The 15,538-nt window shown below is 38.8% G+C and overlaps 3 protein-coding genes and 2 pseudogenes across 3 annotated transcripts; all 5 read right to left on the bottom strand.

Annotated features, from left to right (window-relative positions):
- Positions 1-646: 646 nt before the first annotated feature.
- LOC129371405 (chymotrypsin-like protease CTRL-1) lies at positions 647-2,435 on the bottom strand (annotated as a pseudogene).
- Positions 2,436-4,137: 1,702 nt separating this feature from the next.
- On the bottom strand, positions 4,138-5,233 carry LOC129371480 (heat shock cognate 71 kDa protein-like). The gene is made up of 4 exons (XM_055048085.1): positions 5,041-5,233; positions 4,720-4,952; positions 4,421-4,532; positions 4,138-4,154 (listed from the first exon to the last, which is right to left on the bottom strand). The coding sequence occupies exons 1-4, from the start codon at positions 5,216-5,218 to the stop codon at positions 4,138-4,140; spliced, it is 540 nt and encodes a 179-aa protein (XP_054904060.1). The 5' UTR covers positions 5,219-5,233.
- Positions 5,234-6,922: 1,689 nt separating this feature from the next.
- LOC129371404 (chymotrypsinogen 2-like) lies at positions 6,923-8,653 on the bottom strand (annotated as a pseudogene).
- An 849-nt stretch (positions 8,654-9,502) lies between these two features.
- On the bottom strand, positions 9,503-11,467 carry LOC129371410 (heat shock cognate 71 kDa protein-like). Its single transcript, XM_055047996.1, has 3 exons — positions 11,275-11,467; positions 10,954-11,186; positions 9,503-10,765 (listed from the first exon to the last, which is right to left on the bottom strand). Exons 1-3 carry the CDS (start codon positions 11,450-11,452, stop codon positions 10,499-10,501), a joined length of 678 nt encoding a protein of 225 aa, XP_054903971.1. The 5' UTR covers positions 11,453-11,467; the 3' UTR covers positions 9,503-10,498.
- Positions 11,468-13,097: 1,630 nt separating this feature from the next.
- Positions 13,098-14,945, bottom strand: LOC129371398 (chymotrypsin-like protease CTRL-1). The gene is made up of 7 exons (XM_055047985.1): positions 14,858-14,945; positions 14,557-14,660; positions 14,373-14,452; positions 14,203-14,284; positions 13,894-14,077; positions 13,638-13,768; positions 13,098-13,327 (listed from the first exon to the last, which is right to left on the bottom strand). The coding sequence occupies exons 1-7, from the start codon at positions 14,901-14,903 to the stop codon at positions 13,166-13,168; spliced, it is 789 nt and encodes a 262-aa protein (XP_054903960.1). The 5' UTR covers positions 14,904-14,945; the 3' UTR covers positions 13,098-13,165.
- Positions 14,946-15,538: the final 593 nt, after the last annotated feature.

Genomic DNA, 15,538 nt, shown 5'->3' with positions numbered 1-15,538 from the left:
TATTTTAAGTAGTTGGAGCTTTAACAACGGTACTATTGTATACTGGATTTATCTGGATCATATTCTAATTTTACAAATGCTTTTGCTGACTTCATTACCAATGATCACAAGTTCCTAAAAACACATCTACTGCTAAGAGCATTATGCATATTTTGTTTTTATCTCTGGATCCGTGAAAAAAAAATTTCTATACTTACTTATCTTAAAACTAAATGTTTTCAAACCTTTAAAGCTTAAATTAAATTGAAGACATTGTGGTTTTTCCTTTACCATCAGAAGTTTTTGTTGACCTCATGTCAATATATATTCTGAAATTGCACATATGCACACAGATACACACACATGAACACGCAAACACACGCACCCACGCACATACACGTTTTTCTACTTTCACAAGGACTTTGCAGTGGCCTCCATTCATTTTCATTCATTTTTGTAGGTTATTCTAACACTTATGCTAAATCTAACCATAACCAGTGTGAACTCAATTCACACTTTAGTCCTGAACCTTATCCATAACCAGTCAGTCCCCACAACGTAGCATGAGTTAGGAAAATGGTCGTTACAACGCATCAAATTCAAGGCCACACAAACACACACCATGCATGCATACACATCTTATTTAAGAACATGACACAAGCAACTCTTCAAAGTCTTCAAGATTTTATTGCTTATTTCTTGAGAAAACACATGTTTCCATTAGTGTTTTTCTGATTAGTTTTTAGCAAGGGTCTGGTCGATCCAGCTGCGCACGTAGGCCATGTTGACATACACTCCTGGGATGTACACATTGCAGTCGATGGTGCCCCAAGACACAGTACCCACAAGAGACCACACACCTTTGCTTTCACACACCAGTGGGCCACCAGAGTCACCCTGAAACAAGGCAAATAGTTTGCAAGATTAACTTAAGATGGATGAACTTGCATTCATACACTATCTGTGTTCTGCCTTCTGTGAGCTCTGTGCAGGCTGATTTTCAAAACAGGAAAAAATGTAGCAATAGGACAGTTGGTGACTCTTATGATATACACAATCACACTCACATTTAAAGAGGATTTTTCACAAAGTTTTTAAAAGAGCATATTTAATTTCACATTTCACACATTACAAATGTATTTTGAAAACATATTATTCAGTAGTCATTTTAAGCTTGTATGTTTTTAACCATTGAATTGCACATTACCTTGCAGGAAGTCATTTAGAACCACCAGCACAGAACATGGCATCAGTGATCTGTCACCCCAGAAAATTCTGCACTGAGCAGCGCTGAGCACAGGCAGAGCGGACTCTGTGCAGGTAACGAGCAATGACTGAGAAGACAGAAAAAAAAAAAACACAACCACTCCAAATCCATTACAGGGCTTTTTTTAATATAAGATTTTCCAGCTTTGATGCTTGTAAAACAATCCTGATTAGACATGTAAAGAGGCTCACCACAGGATGTTGCTGTCATGCCCCATCCAGTGGTGACACATTTGGTTCCAGAGGTGATTCTGCTCCTGGAGGAGACCAAGCACACTGGAGACACGCGGGAGTTGAACTCTGCTGGGGAGGAGAGCTTCAGAAGTTGGATGTCAAAGTTAAGCCTAGTTGAGGAAGGGTGGGTGATGACCTGTACATAGAGGTGAAGAAATGTCAAATTATTTTTAAAAAAGTTGAAATATCTGTCACACAGATAAAAAGCTCATGTTTTAGAAAACAGATTTTTTTTTTTTTTTGAATGATTGTCCTTACCTTAGAAATGGTCCTGATCTGAATGGGCTCGCTGTTGGACAGCCTATCGTGCTCACCCAGGATCACACGGTGGTCTGCGCCTACCAAAATGAAACGCCATCTTATTAATTATTTACTTTTAGTAAACTCTTTTCAAATGTTTTCAATGGGACACATGCAGCGACTTACCACACTTGGCAATGAGCAGCTGTGACAACCCAGTCCTTGTTGATCAGTGATCCCCCACAGAAGTGAAACCCTTTTTGTCCTAAGTTTGGAACAATGTCTCTTCAAGAGATTTTCTTTGCCTGAGGATTTTGTTTTTGCATGATTCAACAGAACTGGAGAATTTCAGAAGACTGAGCGACCTACCTGAAGAGAAACTTGCCAGGGCCAGGAACCGGACACTGCATTCTCGCCATTAATAATCTTGTTGTATCCACTCACCTTGGGCTTAATAGTAGGCACTCCACACCCTGAGGCCCAAAGATTAAATCCAACATCATCTTGTTCCTAATTGCAATGGCTATGCTCAGTTACATTACAGTGTAATCAGTGCATATGTAGTCACAATCCAATTAAAATGTGAAATGTCAATAATTCTTAGGCAATGTTTTTACTGCAATTCTTTTATGGTTTGCCTGGAGATGAAAGCATGAAATGAACACTCACCCAGTGTGGAAGCCACCAGGGCAAAAACAACTAACAAGCAAGAACATAACTGTGGCTCAACAAGTCTACCTATCTGGTAACTTTGTGCTACACAAGCATTTATAGCTGCGTCCAACATGAATGACCCTGACTTTTGTGGGCAGCCATTAGTACAAACCCCATCAATGTTTCACCAGACCCCGCATGAGCAAACACCACCTGCCGATAAGCATCTTCAAAAATCTAAGGTCACACTTGAATTAGAAAAAAATTATTTGAGTTGGAAGAAGCACCAACATGGTTTTCCTTTGCTGTTGCTATTAAAAATGATTCAGTAAGTGAAGCTTGATGCATGCATGAAGAACAGACAACACATTCTGTTGATAAACTCTTACTTCTCCTACTCAGGAGCTGTTTTTAACACCTTTTCTTGCATTTCCTGTGAGGTAAGTTGATACACATTAAAATTATGCTGATCAAAATGTGGTTATATTTAAGGAAGAGTCTGTCAGATTGGTAATATAGTTGCCATATTGCATGCCTTGTCATTAACCTATTACTATGTTGGAGAGTTATTTAAAGTAAACCTTAATGATTTATACAATCAAACGCTGAAGACTGAACACACCTCAAGCCTGAGTTCATTTCACTGCAGTTTTGCCTTTAATGACACAATTGTCAATAGGAAGGAGGAAATACCTAATCTTTTTCCAACATCAAAATGAAAAAAAGCAAAGTGTGGCATGCAGATTGGTTGGACTGGGGTTCAACCAAATCCACTGAAACTAATTAGTAAACACTCTACCCAAGTGATTTGAGCTTAGTATAAATGCAGCTGTATGAATTTCTCAGAGGTTTGTTTAACAACACAAACGGCATAATGAAGGTCAATGAACACAGCAGACAGTCAGGGATAAAGATGCGTAGATGTTTATTGCAAGAGTTTAGCCTTTGACAGCAGAAATGCCACCAGCTTTAAACATGTTTTGTCTCACTGTTTAACTCATCTGAATGACTGTCTGAAATGTTTGACTATTCAAAAGTGAACATTTTTTCTCAGTTGTCTGTGCAATTTGCAACAAGTTCAATATGTGGTAGAAGGTACTCTGGTCACATCAGACCAAAAATTCAACCTTTTGCCTTATGGTGATGCTGGTGGTAAGTTTGTGCAGCGGGGAGGCTTTTCTTTGTAGGGATTGGAAAGTGGACAGAGTTGATGGATTGTGTTCTTAAATACAAGGCAATGTTGGAAGGACTCCTGTAAAATTTAAAACTGGGGTTGAAGGTCACTTTACAGCAAGACGATGACCAGAAACATACATACAGAGCTGAAAATGGAGCGGTTTAAATGAAAGCACATGTGTCTGAATGGAATAGGTCAAATTTAATTGTGATTGTGATTTTCTTCTGATTAGAATTAGAATATGTTGTTTACAAAGACTGTCCATCCAATGGAGCCAAGCTTGAGCTCTTCTGAAAAAATCTGAAATGTCTCTGAATTTCAAAGCTTGAATAGTGATATCACAAAAAAGCTCTTGCATTGAAATATGGTTGGGCAAACTTTAATTCAGGGGTCTGCTTCACATTTGCCAAAAGTGTTGAGAACCATACATACTTTACTATTTACTTCACAGGTGTGTACAAACGTATTTGTGCTGGCCTCTAAAACATCTCTATAAAGATTTGCAATTATGTCTGAAAGGGACAAAGTTCAGAGACCCAGACTCTTTCTGGCAAGAAGGAGCCTGTTGCTATTTCAGCAATAGCTCATTACACTAAGAGTAATGCTGTAGAGCAAATATAAGTTGAATTTTTATGGTGTGCCCATTTGCCACAAAATGCATGGTTGAACAGCCAGTACATGTAATCAAGCTAAGATAAGTAACTGTTGTGCTTATTGCTCATATTTAGTCGACTTCCTCAATGGTTGGGCCAGAGGAAGAACCAGCTCCGGCTCCGCCAGGGAAGCCTCCTGGCATTCCTCCTGGCCTCCTGGCATTCCTCCTGGCATTCCTCCTGGCATTCCTCCTTTCCTCCAGGCATTCCTCCCGACATTCCTCCTGGCATTCCTCCTGGCATTCCCCCTGGTACAGCTTAGAGATTATTGGGTTGCAAATTTTCTCCAGCTCTTTCTGTTGGTGCTCATACTCTTCCTTCTCAGCTGTCTATGTAAAAAACAAAGAAGCAGATAATTGTTGTGTAAGAGCTATAAAAGTAAAAACACAATAAGGAACTGGAAAAATGTCTATCACAGTTTCTCTGCTAAACATCTGTGATTTCACAACTTTTTCAAACATGAAGCTCTTGTTCTCGGATAATGATGAAAGCATTTTTAATTTACGGATATCTTACCTGGTTCCTGTCCAGCCAGGCGATTACTTCGTTACACTTATCTGTGATGGTCTTTTTGTCCTCAGGACTGATCTTTTCTTGGAGCTTCTCGTCCTCCACTGTGCTCTTCATGTTGAAGGCCAGAGACTCAAGAGAATTTTTGGCAGTGATCTTGTCTCTCTGGGCTTCATCTTCAGATCTGAACTGTTCTGCTTCTTGCACCATGCGCTCAATGTCTTCCTTGCTCAGTCGACCTGAGGAAGAATGAAACATAAAGCTTGCGTCAGTCACTTTAAAACCTTCTCTGATGAACAATCTTTGCCCTGTAATATGTGCTCCAACCTTTGTCATTAGTGATGGTGATCTTGTTCTCCTTTCCGGTGCTTTTGTCCACTGCAGACACATTGAGAATGCCGTTGGCATCAATGTCAAAGGTCACTTCGATCTGAGGGACTCCTCTGGGAGCAGGCGGAATACCAGTCAATTCAAATTTCCCAAGATATTTATTATCTTTGGTCATGGCTCTTTCCCCTTCGTAAACCTAAAACAAGGCATTGATGTTTATTGGATCAGTGAACACGTTCAACCCTGAGGCACAGTGCAATTAAAAACGTGTTTATCTTCTTACAGATTCATCCTGTTCTTGCTGTTTTTCCACCCTAGAGTTCTTCAAATAAAGTAATTTTAATATCAAAGTTAACACAAATGAATTCATAATGCAGTTTTGGGGGTCAAGCTTCATCATTTCAATTGGGCTGGACTCTGGGCTTTCACTTGGACACTAAAATCTATTTCAGTCGATTCATAGGTCGAGTTCCTGGTGTGGTTTGGATTATTTTTTACTACATGTAAGTATACAACTATATTTTTAATATAGTTAATAATTTAATTACCTAATTCAACTCTTACTTTTGACAGAGGGCTGGGTGGGTTTGGATAGGTTTTTATTTCCCTTTTTAATAAACTCACCGGTTGAAACATGGATTTTATTTACCCATTCGCCTGATCTGATGCAGAGAAAAAGGCAGAAACAGCAGAAAGTTGTGAGGGGAGGTAAATAACTTTTCATAGTACTGTGGGGTACCATTTGTAAAGTTACACAGTCAAAACTGTAAAATAATAATCAATAATTTGGGTTACTTATATGTCATAAATGAAAAACATTGGAGCTTCATTTATATTAATTTATATTTCCACCATGTTATTTCCAAATATATAGGTTGCCGCTAAATAGTTTTACATTCTAAACTAAATATTCAAATTGGAGATAAATATTTAATTGGCAAACATGACACAGCAAAACAATATTTATCAAAACTTTATTGTACCCATTAGTCGTTGTAGATCTTACTATGGGCGACTGACTGACACTTATGGAGACGTTCAAACTCACTGGAGAGACACACAAAGCTTTAGGTGTGTGAAAGCACACCAGAGGGTCACCAGAGTCACCACATCAGATAACATATCTGAAAGACCATATGTGTGTTGTGCAACAGGAATGATTACGCTGTGTTTATTAAGTAGTTGGAGCTTTAACAACGGTACTATTGGTATACTGGATTTATCTGGATCATATTCTAATTTTACAAATGCTTTTGCTGACTTCATTACCAATGATCACAAGTTCCTAAAAACACATCTACTGCTAAGAGCATTATGCATATTTTGTTTTTATCTCTGGATCCGTGAAAAAAAAATTTCTATACTTACTTATCTTAAAACTAAATGTTTTCAAACCTTTAAAGCTTAAATTAAATTGAAGACATTGTGGTTTTTCCTTTACCATCAGAAGTTTTTGTTGACCTCATGTCAATATATATTCTGAAATTGCACATATGCACAGATACACACACATGAACACGCAAAGACACGCACCCACGCACATACACGTTTTTCTACTTTCACAAGGACTTTGCAGTGGCCTCCATTCATTTTCATTCATTTTTGTAGGTTATTCTAACACTTATGCTAAATCTAACCATAACCAGTGTGAACTCAATTCACACTTTAGTCCTGAACCTTATCCATAACCAGTCAGTCCCCACAACGTAGCATGAGTTAGGAAAATGGTCGTTACAACGCATCAAATTCAAGGCCACACAAACACACACCATGCATGCATACACATCTTATTTAAGAACATGACACAAGCACTCTTCAAAGTCTTCAAGATTTTATTGCTTATTTCTTGAGAAAACACATGTTTCCATTAGTGTTTTCTGATTAGTTTTTAGCAAGGGTCTGGTCGATCCAGCTGCGCACGTAGGCCATGTTGACATACACTGCTGGGCTGTACACATCGCAGTCGAAGGTGCCCCAAGACACAGTACCCACAAGAGACCACACACCTTTGCTTTCACACACCAGTGGGCCACCAGAGTCACCCTGAAACAAGGCAAATAGTTTGCAAGATTAACTTAAGATGGATGAACTTGCATTCATACACTATCTGTGTTCTGCCTTCTGTGAGCTCTGTGCAGGCTGATTTTCAAAACAGGAAAAAATGTAGCAATAGGACAGTTGGTGACTCTTATGATATACACAATCACACTCACATTTAAAGAGGATTTTTCACAAAGTTTTTAAAAGAGCATATTTAATTTCACATTTCACACATTACAAATGTATTTTGAAAACATATTATTCAGTAGTCATTTTAAGCTTGTATGTTTTTAACCATTGAATTGCACATTACCATGCAGGAAGTCATTTAGAACCACCAGCACAGAACATGGCATCAGTGATCGACTGTCACCCCAGAAAATTCTGCACTGAGCAGTGCTGAGCACAGGCAGAGCGGTCTGCTGCAGGTAACGAGCAAGACTGAGAAGACAGAAAAAAAAAAAACACAACCACTCCAAATCCATTACAGGGCTTTTTTTAATATAAGATTTTCCAGCTTTGATGCTTGTAAAACAATCCTGATTAGACATGTAAAGAGGCTCACTCAGGATGTTGCTGTCATGCCCCATCCAGTGGTGACACATTTGGTTCCAGAGGGGATTCTGCTCCTGGAGGAGACCAAGCACACTGGAGACACGCGGGAGTGAACTCTGCTGGGGAGGAGAGCTTCAGAAGTTGGATGTCAAAGTTAAGGTTTTGAGTTGAAGGAAGGGGTGGGTGATGACCTGTACATAGAGGTGAAGAAATGTCAAATTATTTTTAAAAAAGTTGAAATATCTGTCACACAGATAAAAAGCTCATGTTTTAGAAAACAGATTTTTTTTTTTTTTTTTTGAATGATTTGTCCTTACCTTAGAAATGGTCCTGATCTGAATGGGCTCGCTGTTGGACAGCCTATCGTGCTCACCCAGGATCACACGGTGGTCTGACGGCCTACCAAATGAAACGCCATCTTATTAATTATTTACTTTTAGTAAACTCTTTTCAAATGTTTTCAATGGGACACATGCAGCGACTTACCACACTTGGCAATGAGCAGCTGTGACAACCCAGTCCTTGTTGATCAGTGATCCCCCACAGAAGTGAAACCCTTTTGTCCTAAGTTTGGAACAATGTCTCTTCAAGAGATTTTCTTTGCCTGAGGATTTTGTTTTTGCATGATTCAACAGAACTGGAGAATTTCAGAAGACTGAGCGACCTACCTGAAGAGAAACTTGCCAGGGCCAGGAACCGGACACTGCATTCTCGCCATTAATAATCTTGTTGTATCCACTCACCTTGGGCTTAATAGTAGGCACTCCACACCCTGAGGCCCAAAGATTAAATCCAACATCATTCTTGTTCCTAATTGCAATGGCTATGCTCAGTTACATTACAGTGTAATCAGTGCATATGTAGTCACAATCCAATTAAAATGTGAAATGTCAATAATTCTTAGGCAATGTTTTTACTGCAATTCTTTTATGGTTTGCCTGGAGATGAAAGCATGAAATGAACACTCACCCAGTGTGGAAGCCACCAGGGCAAAACAACTAACAAGCAAGAACATAACTGTGGCTCAACAAGTCTACCTTATCTGGTAACTTTGTGCTACACAAGCATTTATAGCTGCGTCCAACATGAATGACCCTGACTTTTGTGGGCAGCCATTAGTACAAACCCATCAATGTTTCACCAGACCCCGCATGAGCAAACACCACCTGCCGATAAGCATCTTCAAAAATCTAAGGTCACACTTGAATTAGAAAAAAATTATTTGAGTTGGAAGAAGCACCAACATGGTTTTCCTTTGCTGTTGCTATTAAAAATGATTCAGTAAGTGAAGCTTGATGCATGCATGAAGAACAGACAACACATTATGTTGATAAACTCTTACTTCTCCTACTCAGGAGCTGTTTTAACACCTTTTCTTGCATTTCCTGTGAGGTAAGTTGATACACATTAAAATTATGCTGATCAAAATGTGGTTATATTTAAGGAAGAGTCTGTCAGATTGGTAATATAGTTGCCATATTGCATGCCTTGTCATTAACCTATTACTATGTTGGAGAGTTATTTAAAGTAAACCTTAATGATTTATACAATCAAACGCTGAAGACTGAACACACCTCAAGCCTGAGTTCATTTCACTGCAGTTTTGCCTTTAATGACACACAATTGTCAATAGGAAGGAGGAAATACCTAATCTTTCCAACATCAAAATCTGAAAAAAAGCAAAGTGTGGCATGCAGATTGGTTGGACTGGGGTTCAACCAAATCCACTGAAACTAATTAGTAAACACACTCTACCCAAGTGATTTGAGCTTAGTATAAATGCAGCTGTATGAATTTCTCAGAGGTTTGTTTAACAACACAAACGGCATAATGAAGGTCAATGAACACAGCAGACAGTCAGGGATAAAGATGCGTAGATGTTTATTGCAAGAGTTTAGCCTTTGACAGCAGAAATGCCACCAGCTTTAAACATGTTTTGTCTCACTGTTTAACTCATCTGAATGACTGTCTGAAATGTTTGACTATTCAAAAGTGAACATTTTTTCTCAGTTGTCTGTGCAATTTGCAACAAGTTCAATATGTGGTAGAAGGTACTCTGGTCACATCAGACCAAAAATTCAACCTTTTGCCTTATGGTGATGCTGGTGGTAAGTTTGTGCAGCGGGGAGGCTTTTCTTTGTAGGGATTGGAAAGTGGACAGAGTTGATGGATTGTGTTCTTAAATACAAGGCAATGTTGGAAGGACTCCTGTAAAATTTAAAACTGGGGTTGAAGGTCACTTTACAGCAAGACGATGACCAGAAACATACATACAGAGCTGAAAATGGAGCGGTTTAAATGAAAGCACATGTGTCTGAATGGAATAGGTCAAATTTAATTGTGATTGTGATTTTCTTCTGATTAGAATTAGAATATGTTGTTTACAAAGACTGTCCATCCAATGGAGCCAAGCTTGAGCTCTTCTGAAAAAAATCTGAAATGTCTCTGAATTTACAAAGCTTGAATAGTGATATCACAAAAAAGCTCTTGCATTGAAATATGGTTGGGCAAACTTTAATTCAGGGGTCTGCTTCACATTTGCCAAAAGTGTTGAGAACCATACATACTTTACTATTTACTTCACAGGTGTGTACAAACGTATTTGTGCTGGCCTCTAAAACATCTCTATAAAGATTTGCAATTATGTCTGAAAGGGACAAAGTTCAGAGACCCAGACTCTTTCTGGCAAGAAGGAGCCTGTTGCTATTTCAGCAATAGCTCATTACACTAAGAGTAATGCTGTAGAGCAAATATAAGTTGAATTTTTATGGTGTGCCCATTTGCCACAAAATGCATGGTTTGAACAGCCAGTACATGTAATCAAGCTAAGATAAGTAACTGTTGTGCTTATTGCTCATATTTAGTCGACTTCCTCAATGGTTGGGCCAGAGGAAGAACCAGCTCCGGCTCCGCCAGGGAAGCCTCCTGGCATTCCTCCTGGCATTCCTCCTGGCATTCCTCCTGGCATTCCTCCTGGCATTCCTCCCGACATTCCTCCTGGCATTCCTCCCGACATTCCTCCTGGCATTCCTCCTGGCATTCCCCCCTGGTACAGCTTAGAGATTATTGGGTTGCAAATTTTCTCCAGCTCTTTCTGTTGGTGCTCATACTCTTCCTTCTCAGCTGTCTATGTAAAAAAACAAAGAAGCAGATAATTGTTGTGTAAGAGCTATAAAAGTAAAAACACAATAAGGAACTGGAAAAATGTCTATCACAGTTTCTCTGCTAAACATCTGTGATTTCACAACTTTTTCAAACATGAAGCTCTTGTTCTCGGATAATGATGAAAGCATTTTTAATTTACGGATATCTTACCTGGTTCCTGTCCAGCCAGGCGATTACTTCGTTACACTTATCTGTGATGGTCTTTTTGTCCTCAGGACTGATCTTTTCTTGGAGCTTCTCGTCCTCCACTGTGCTCTTCATGTTGAAGGAAAGAGACTCAAGAGAATTTTTGGCAGTGATCTTGTCTCTCTGGGCTTCATCTTCAGATCTGAACTGTTCTGCTTCTTGCACCATGCGCTCAATGTCTTCCTTGCTCAGTCGACCTGAGGAAGAATGAAACATAAAGCTTGCGTCAGTCACTTTAAAACCTTCTCTGATGAACAATCTTTGCCCTGTAATATGTGCTCCAACCTTTGTCATTAGTGATGGTGATCTTGTTCTCCTTTCCGGTGCTTTTGTCCACTGCAGACACATTGAGAATGCCGTTGGCATCAATGTCAAAGGTCACTTCGATCTGAGGGACTCCTCTGGGAGCAGGCGGAATACCAGTCAATTCAAATTTCCCCAAGATATTATTATCTTTGGTCATGGCTCTTTCCCCTTCGTGAACCTAAAACAAGGTATTGATGTTTATAGGATCAGTGAACACGTTCAACCCTGAGGCACAGTGCAATTAAAAACGTGTTTATCTTCTTACAGATTCATCCTGTTCTTGCTGTTTTTCCACCCTAGAGTTCTTCAAATAAAGTAATTTTAATATCAAAGTTAACACAAATGAATTCATAATGCAGTTTTGGGGGTCAAGCTTCATCATTTCAATTGGGCTGGACTCTGGGCTTTCACTTGGACATTAAAATCTATTTCAGTCGATTCATAGGTCGAGTTCCTGGTGTTGTTTGGATTATTTTTTACTACATGTAAGTATACAACTATATTTTTAATATAGTTAATAATTTAATTACCTAATTCAACTCTTACTTTTGACAGAGGGCTGGGTGGGTTTGGATAGGTTTTTTATTTCCCTTTTTAATAAACTCACCGGTTGAAACATGGATTTTATTTACCCATTCGCCTGATCTGATGCAGAGAAAAAGGCAGAAACAGCAGAAAGTTGTGAGGGGAGGTAAATAACTTTTCATAGTACTGTGGGGTACCATTTGTAAAGTTACACAGTCAAAACTGTAAAATAATAATCAATAATTTGGGTTACTTATATGTCATAAATGAAAAACATTGGAGCTTCATTTATATTAATTTATATTTATACCATGTTATTTCCAAATATATAGGTTGCCGCTAAATAGTTTTACATTCTAAACTAAATATTCAAATTGGAGATAAATATTTAATTGGCAAACATGACACAGCAAAACAATATTTATCAAAACTTTATTGTACCCATTAGTCGTTGTAGATCTTACTATGGGCGACTGACTGACACTTATGGAGACGTTCAAACTCACTGGAGAGACACACAAAGCTTTAGGTGTGTGAAAGCACACCAGAGGGTCACCAGAGTCACCACATCAGATAACATATCTGAAAGACCATATGTGTGTTGTGCAACAGAAATGATTACGCTGTGTTTATTTTAAGTAGTTGGAGCTTTAACAACGGTACTATTGGTATACTGGATTTATCTGGATCATATTCTAATTTTACAAATGCTTTTGCTGACTTCATTACCAATGATCACAAGTTCCTAAAAACACATCTACTGCTAAGAGCATTATGCATATTTTGTTTTTATCTCTGGATCCGTGAAAAAAAAATTTCTATACTTACTTATCTTAAAACTAAATGTTTTCAAACCTTTAAAGCTTAAATTAAATTGAAGACATTGTGGTTTTTCCTTTACCATCAGAAGTTTTTGTTGACCTCATGTCAATATATATTCTGAAATTGCACATATGCACACAGATACATACACATGAACACGCAAACACACGCACCCACGCACATACACGTTTTTCTACTTTCACAAGGACTTTGCAGTGGCCTCCATTCATTTTCATTCATTTTTGTAGGTTATTCTAACACTTATGCTAAATCTAACCATAACCAGTGTGAACTCAATTCACACTTTAGTCCTGAACCTTATCCATAACCAGTCAGTCCCCACAACGTAGCATGAGTTAGGAAAATGGTCGTTACAACGCATCAAATTCAAGGCCACACAAACACACACCATGCATGCATACACATCTTATTTAAGAACATGACACAAGCAACTCTTCAAAGTCTTCAAGATTTTATTGCTTATTTCTTGAGAAAACACATGTTTCCATTAGTGTTTTTCTGATTAGTTTTCAGTAAGGGTCTGGTCGATCCAGCTGCGCACGTAGGCCATGTTGACATACACTCCTGGGCTGTACACATTGCAGTCGATGGTGCCCCAAGACACAGTACCCACAAGAGACCACACACCTTTGCTTTCACACACCAGTGGGCCACCAGAGTCACCCTGAAACAAGGCAAATAGTTTGCAAGATTAACTTAAGATGGATGAACTTGCATTCATACACTATCTGTGTTCTGCCTTCTGTGAGCTCTGTGCAGGCTGATTTTCAAAACAGGAAAAAATGTAGCAATAGGACAGTTGGTGACTCTTATGATATACACAATCACACTCACATTTAAAGAGGATTTTTCACAAAGTTTTTAAAAGAGCATATTTAATTTCACATTTCACACATTACAAATGTATTTTGAAAACATATTATTCAGTAGTCATTTTAAGCTTGTATGTTTTTAACCATTGAATTGCACATTACCTTGCAGGAAGACATTTTAGAACCACCAGCACAGAACATGGCATCAGTGATCGTACTGTCACCCCAGAAAATTCTGCACTGAGCAGCGCTGAGCACAGGCAGAGCGGACTGGTGCAGGTAACGAGCACTGACTGAGAAGACAGAAAAAAAAAAAACACAACCACTCCAAATCCATTACAGGGCTTTTTTTAATATAAGATTTTCCAGCTTTGATGCTTGTAAAACAATCCTGATTAGACATGTAAAGAGGCTCAACCACAGGATGTTGCTGTCATGCCCCATCCAGTGGTGACACATTTGGTTCCAGAGGTGATTCTGCTCCTGGAGGAGACCAAGCACACTGGAGACACGCGGGAGTTGAACTCTGCTGGGGAGGAGAGCTTCAGAAGTTGGATGTCAAAGTTATAGCCTACAAAGTTGTAGGAAGGGTGGGTGATGACCTGTACATAGAGGTGAAGAAATGTCAAATTATTTTTAAAAAAAGTTGAAATATCTGTCACACAGATAAAAAGCTCATGTTTTAGAAAACAGATTTTTTTTTTTTTTTTTGAATGATTGTCCTTACCTTAGAAATGGTCCTGATCTGAATGGGCTCGCTGTTGGACAGCCTATCGTGCTCACCCAGGATCACACGGTGGTCTGGCAGCCTACCAAAATGAAACGCCATCTTATTAATTATTTACTTTTAGTAAACTCTTTTCAAATGTTTTCAATGGGACACATGCAGCGACTTACCACACTTGGCAATGAGCAGCTGTGACAACCCAGTCCTTGTTGATCAGTGATCCCCCACAGAAGTGAAACCCTTTTTTGTCCTAAGTTTGGAACAATGTCTCTTCAAGAGATTTTCTTTGCCTGAGGATTTTGTTTTTGCATGATTCAACAGAACTGGAGAATTTCAGAAGACTGAGCGACCTACCTGAAGAGAAACATGCCAGGGCCAGGAACCGGACACTGCATTCTCGCCATTAATAATCTTGTTGTATCCACTCACCTTGGGCTTAATAGTAGGCACTCCACACCCTGAGGCCCAAAGATTAAATCCAACATCATTCTTGTTCCTAATTGCAATGGCTATGCTCAGTTACATTACAGTGTAATCAGTGCATATGTAGTCACAATCCAATTAAAATGTGAAATGTCAATAATTCTTAGGCAATGTTTTTACTGCAATTCTTTTATGGTTTGCCTGGAGATGAAAGCATGAAATGAACACTCACCCAGTGTGGAAGCCACCAGGGCAAAACAACTAACAAGCAAGAACATAACTGTGGCTCAACAAGTCTACCCTATCTGGTAACTTTGTGCTACAAGCATTTATAGCTGCGTCCAACATGAATGACCCTGACTTTTGTGGGCAGCCATTAGTACAAACCCCATCAATGTTTCACCAGACCCCGCATGAGCAAACACCACCTGCCAATAAGCATCTTCAAAAATCTAAGGTCACACTTGAATTAGAAAAAAATTATTTGAGTTGGAAGAAGCACCAACATGGTTTTCCTTTGCTGTTGCTATTAAAAATGATTCAGTAAGTGAAGCTTGATGCATGCATGAAGAACAGACAACACATTCTGTTGATAAACTCTTACTTCTCCTACTCAGGAGCTGTTTTTAACACCTTTTCTTGCATTTCCTGTGAGGTAAGTTGATACACATTAAAATTATGCTGATCAAAATGTGGTTATATTTAAGGAAGAGTCTGTCAGATTGGTAATATAGTTGCCATATTGCATGCCTTGTCATTAACCTATTACTATGTTGGAGAGTTATTTAAAGTAAACCTTAATGATTTATACAATCAAACGCTGAAGACTGAACACACCTCAAGCCTGAGTTCATTTCACTGCAGTTTTGCCTTTAATGACACACAATTGTCAATAGGAAGGAGGAAATACCTA

This window comes from Poeciliopsis prolifica, unplaced genomic scaffold (genome assembly GCF_027474105.1).
Source record: "Poeciliopsis prolifica strain line A6 unplaced genomic scaffold, Auburn_PproV2 SCAFFOLD026, whole genome shotgun sequence".
Lineage (NCBI taxonomy): Eukaryota > Metazoa > Chordata > Actinopteri > Cyprinodontiformes > Poeciliidae > Poeciliopsis > Poeciliopsis prolifica.
This window is presented reverse-complemented; position numbering and strand designations above follow the sequence as displayed.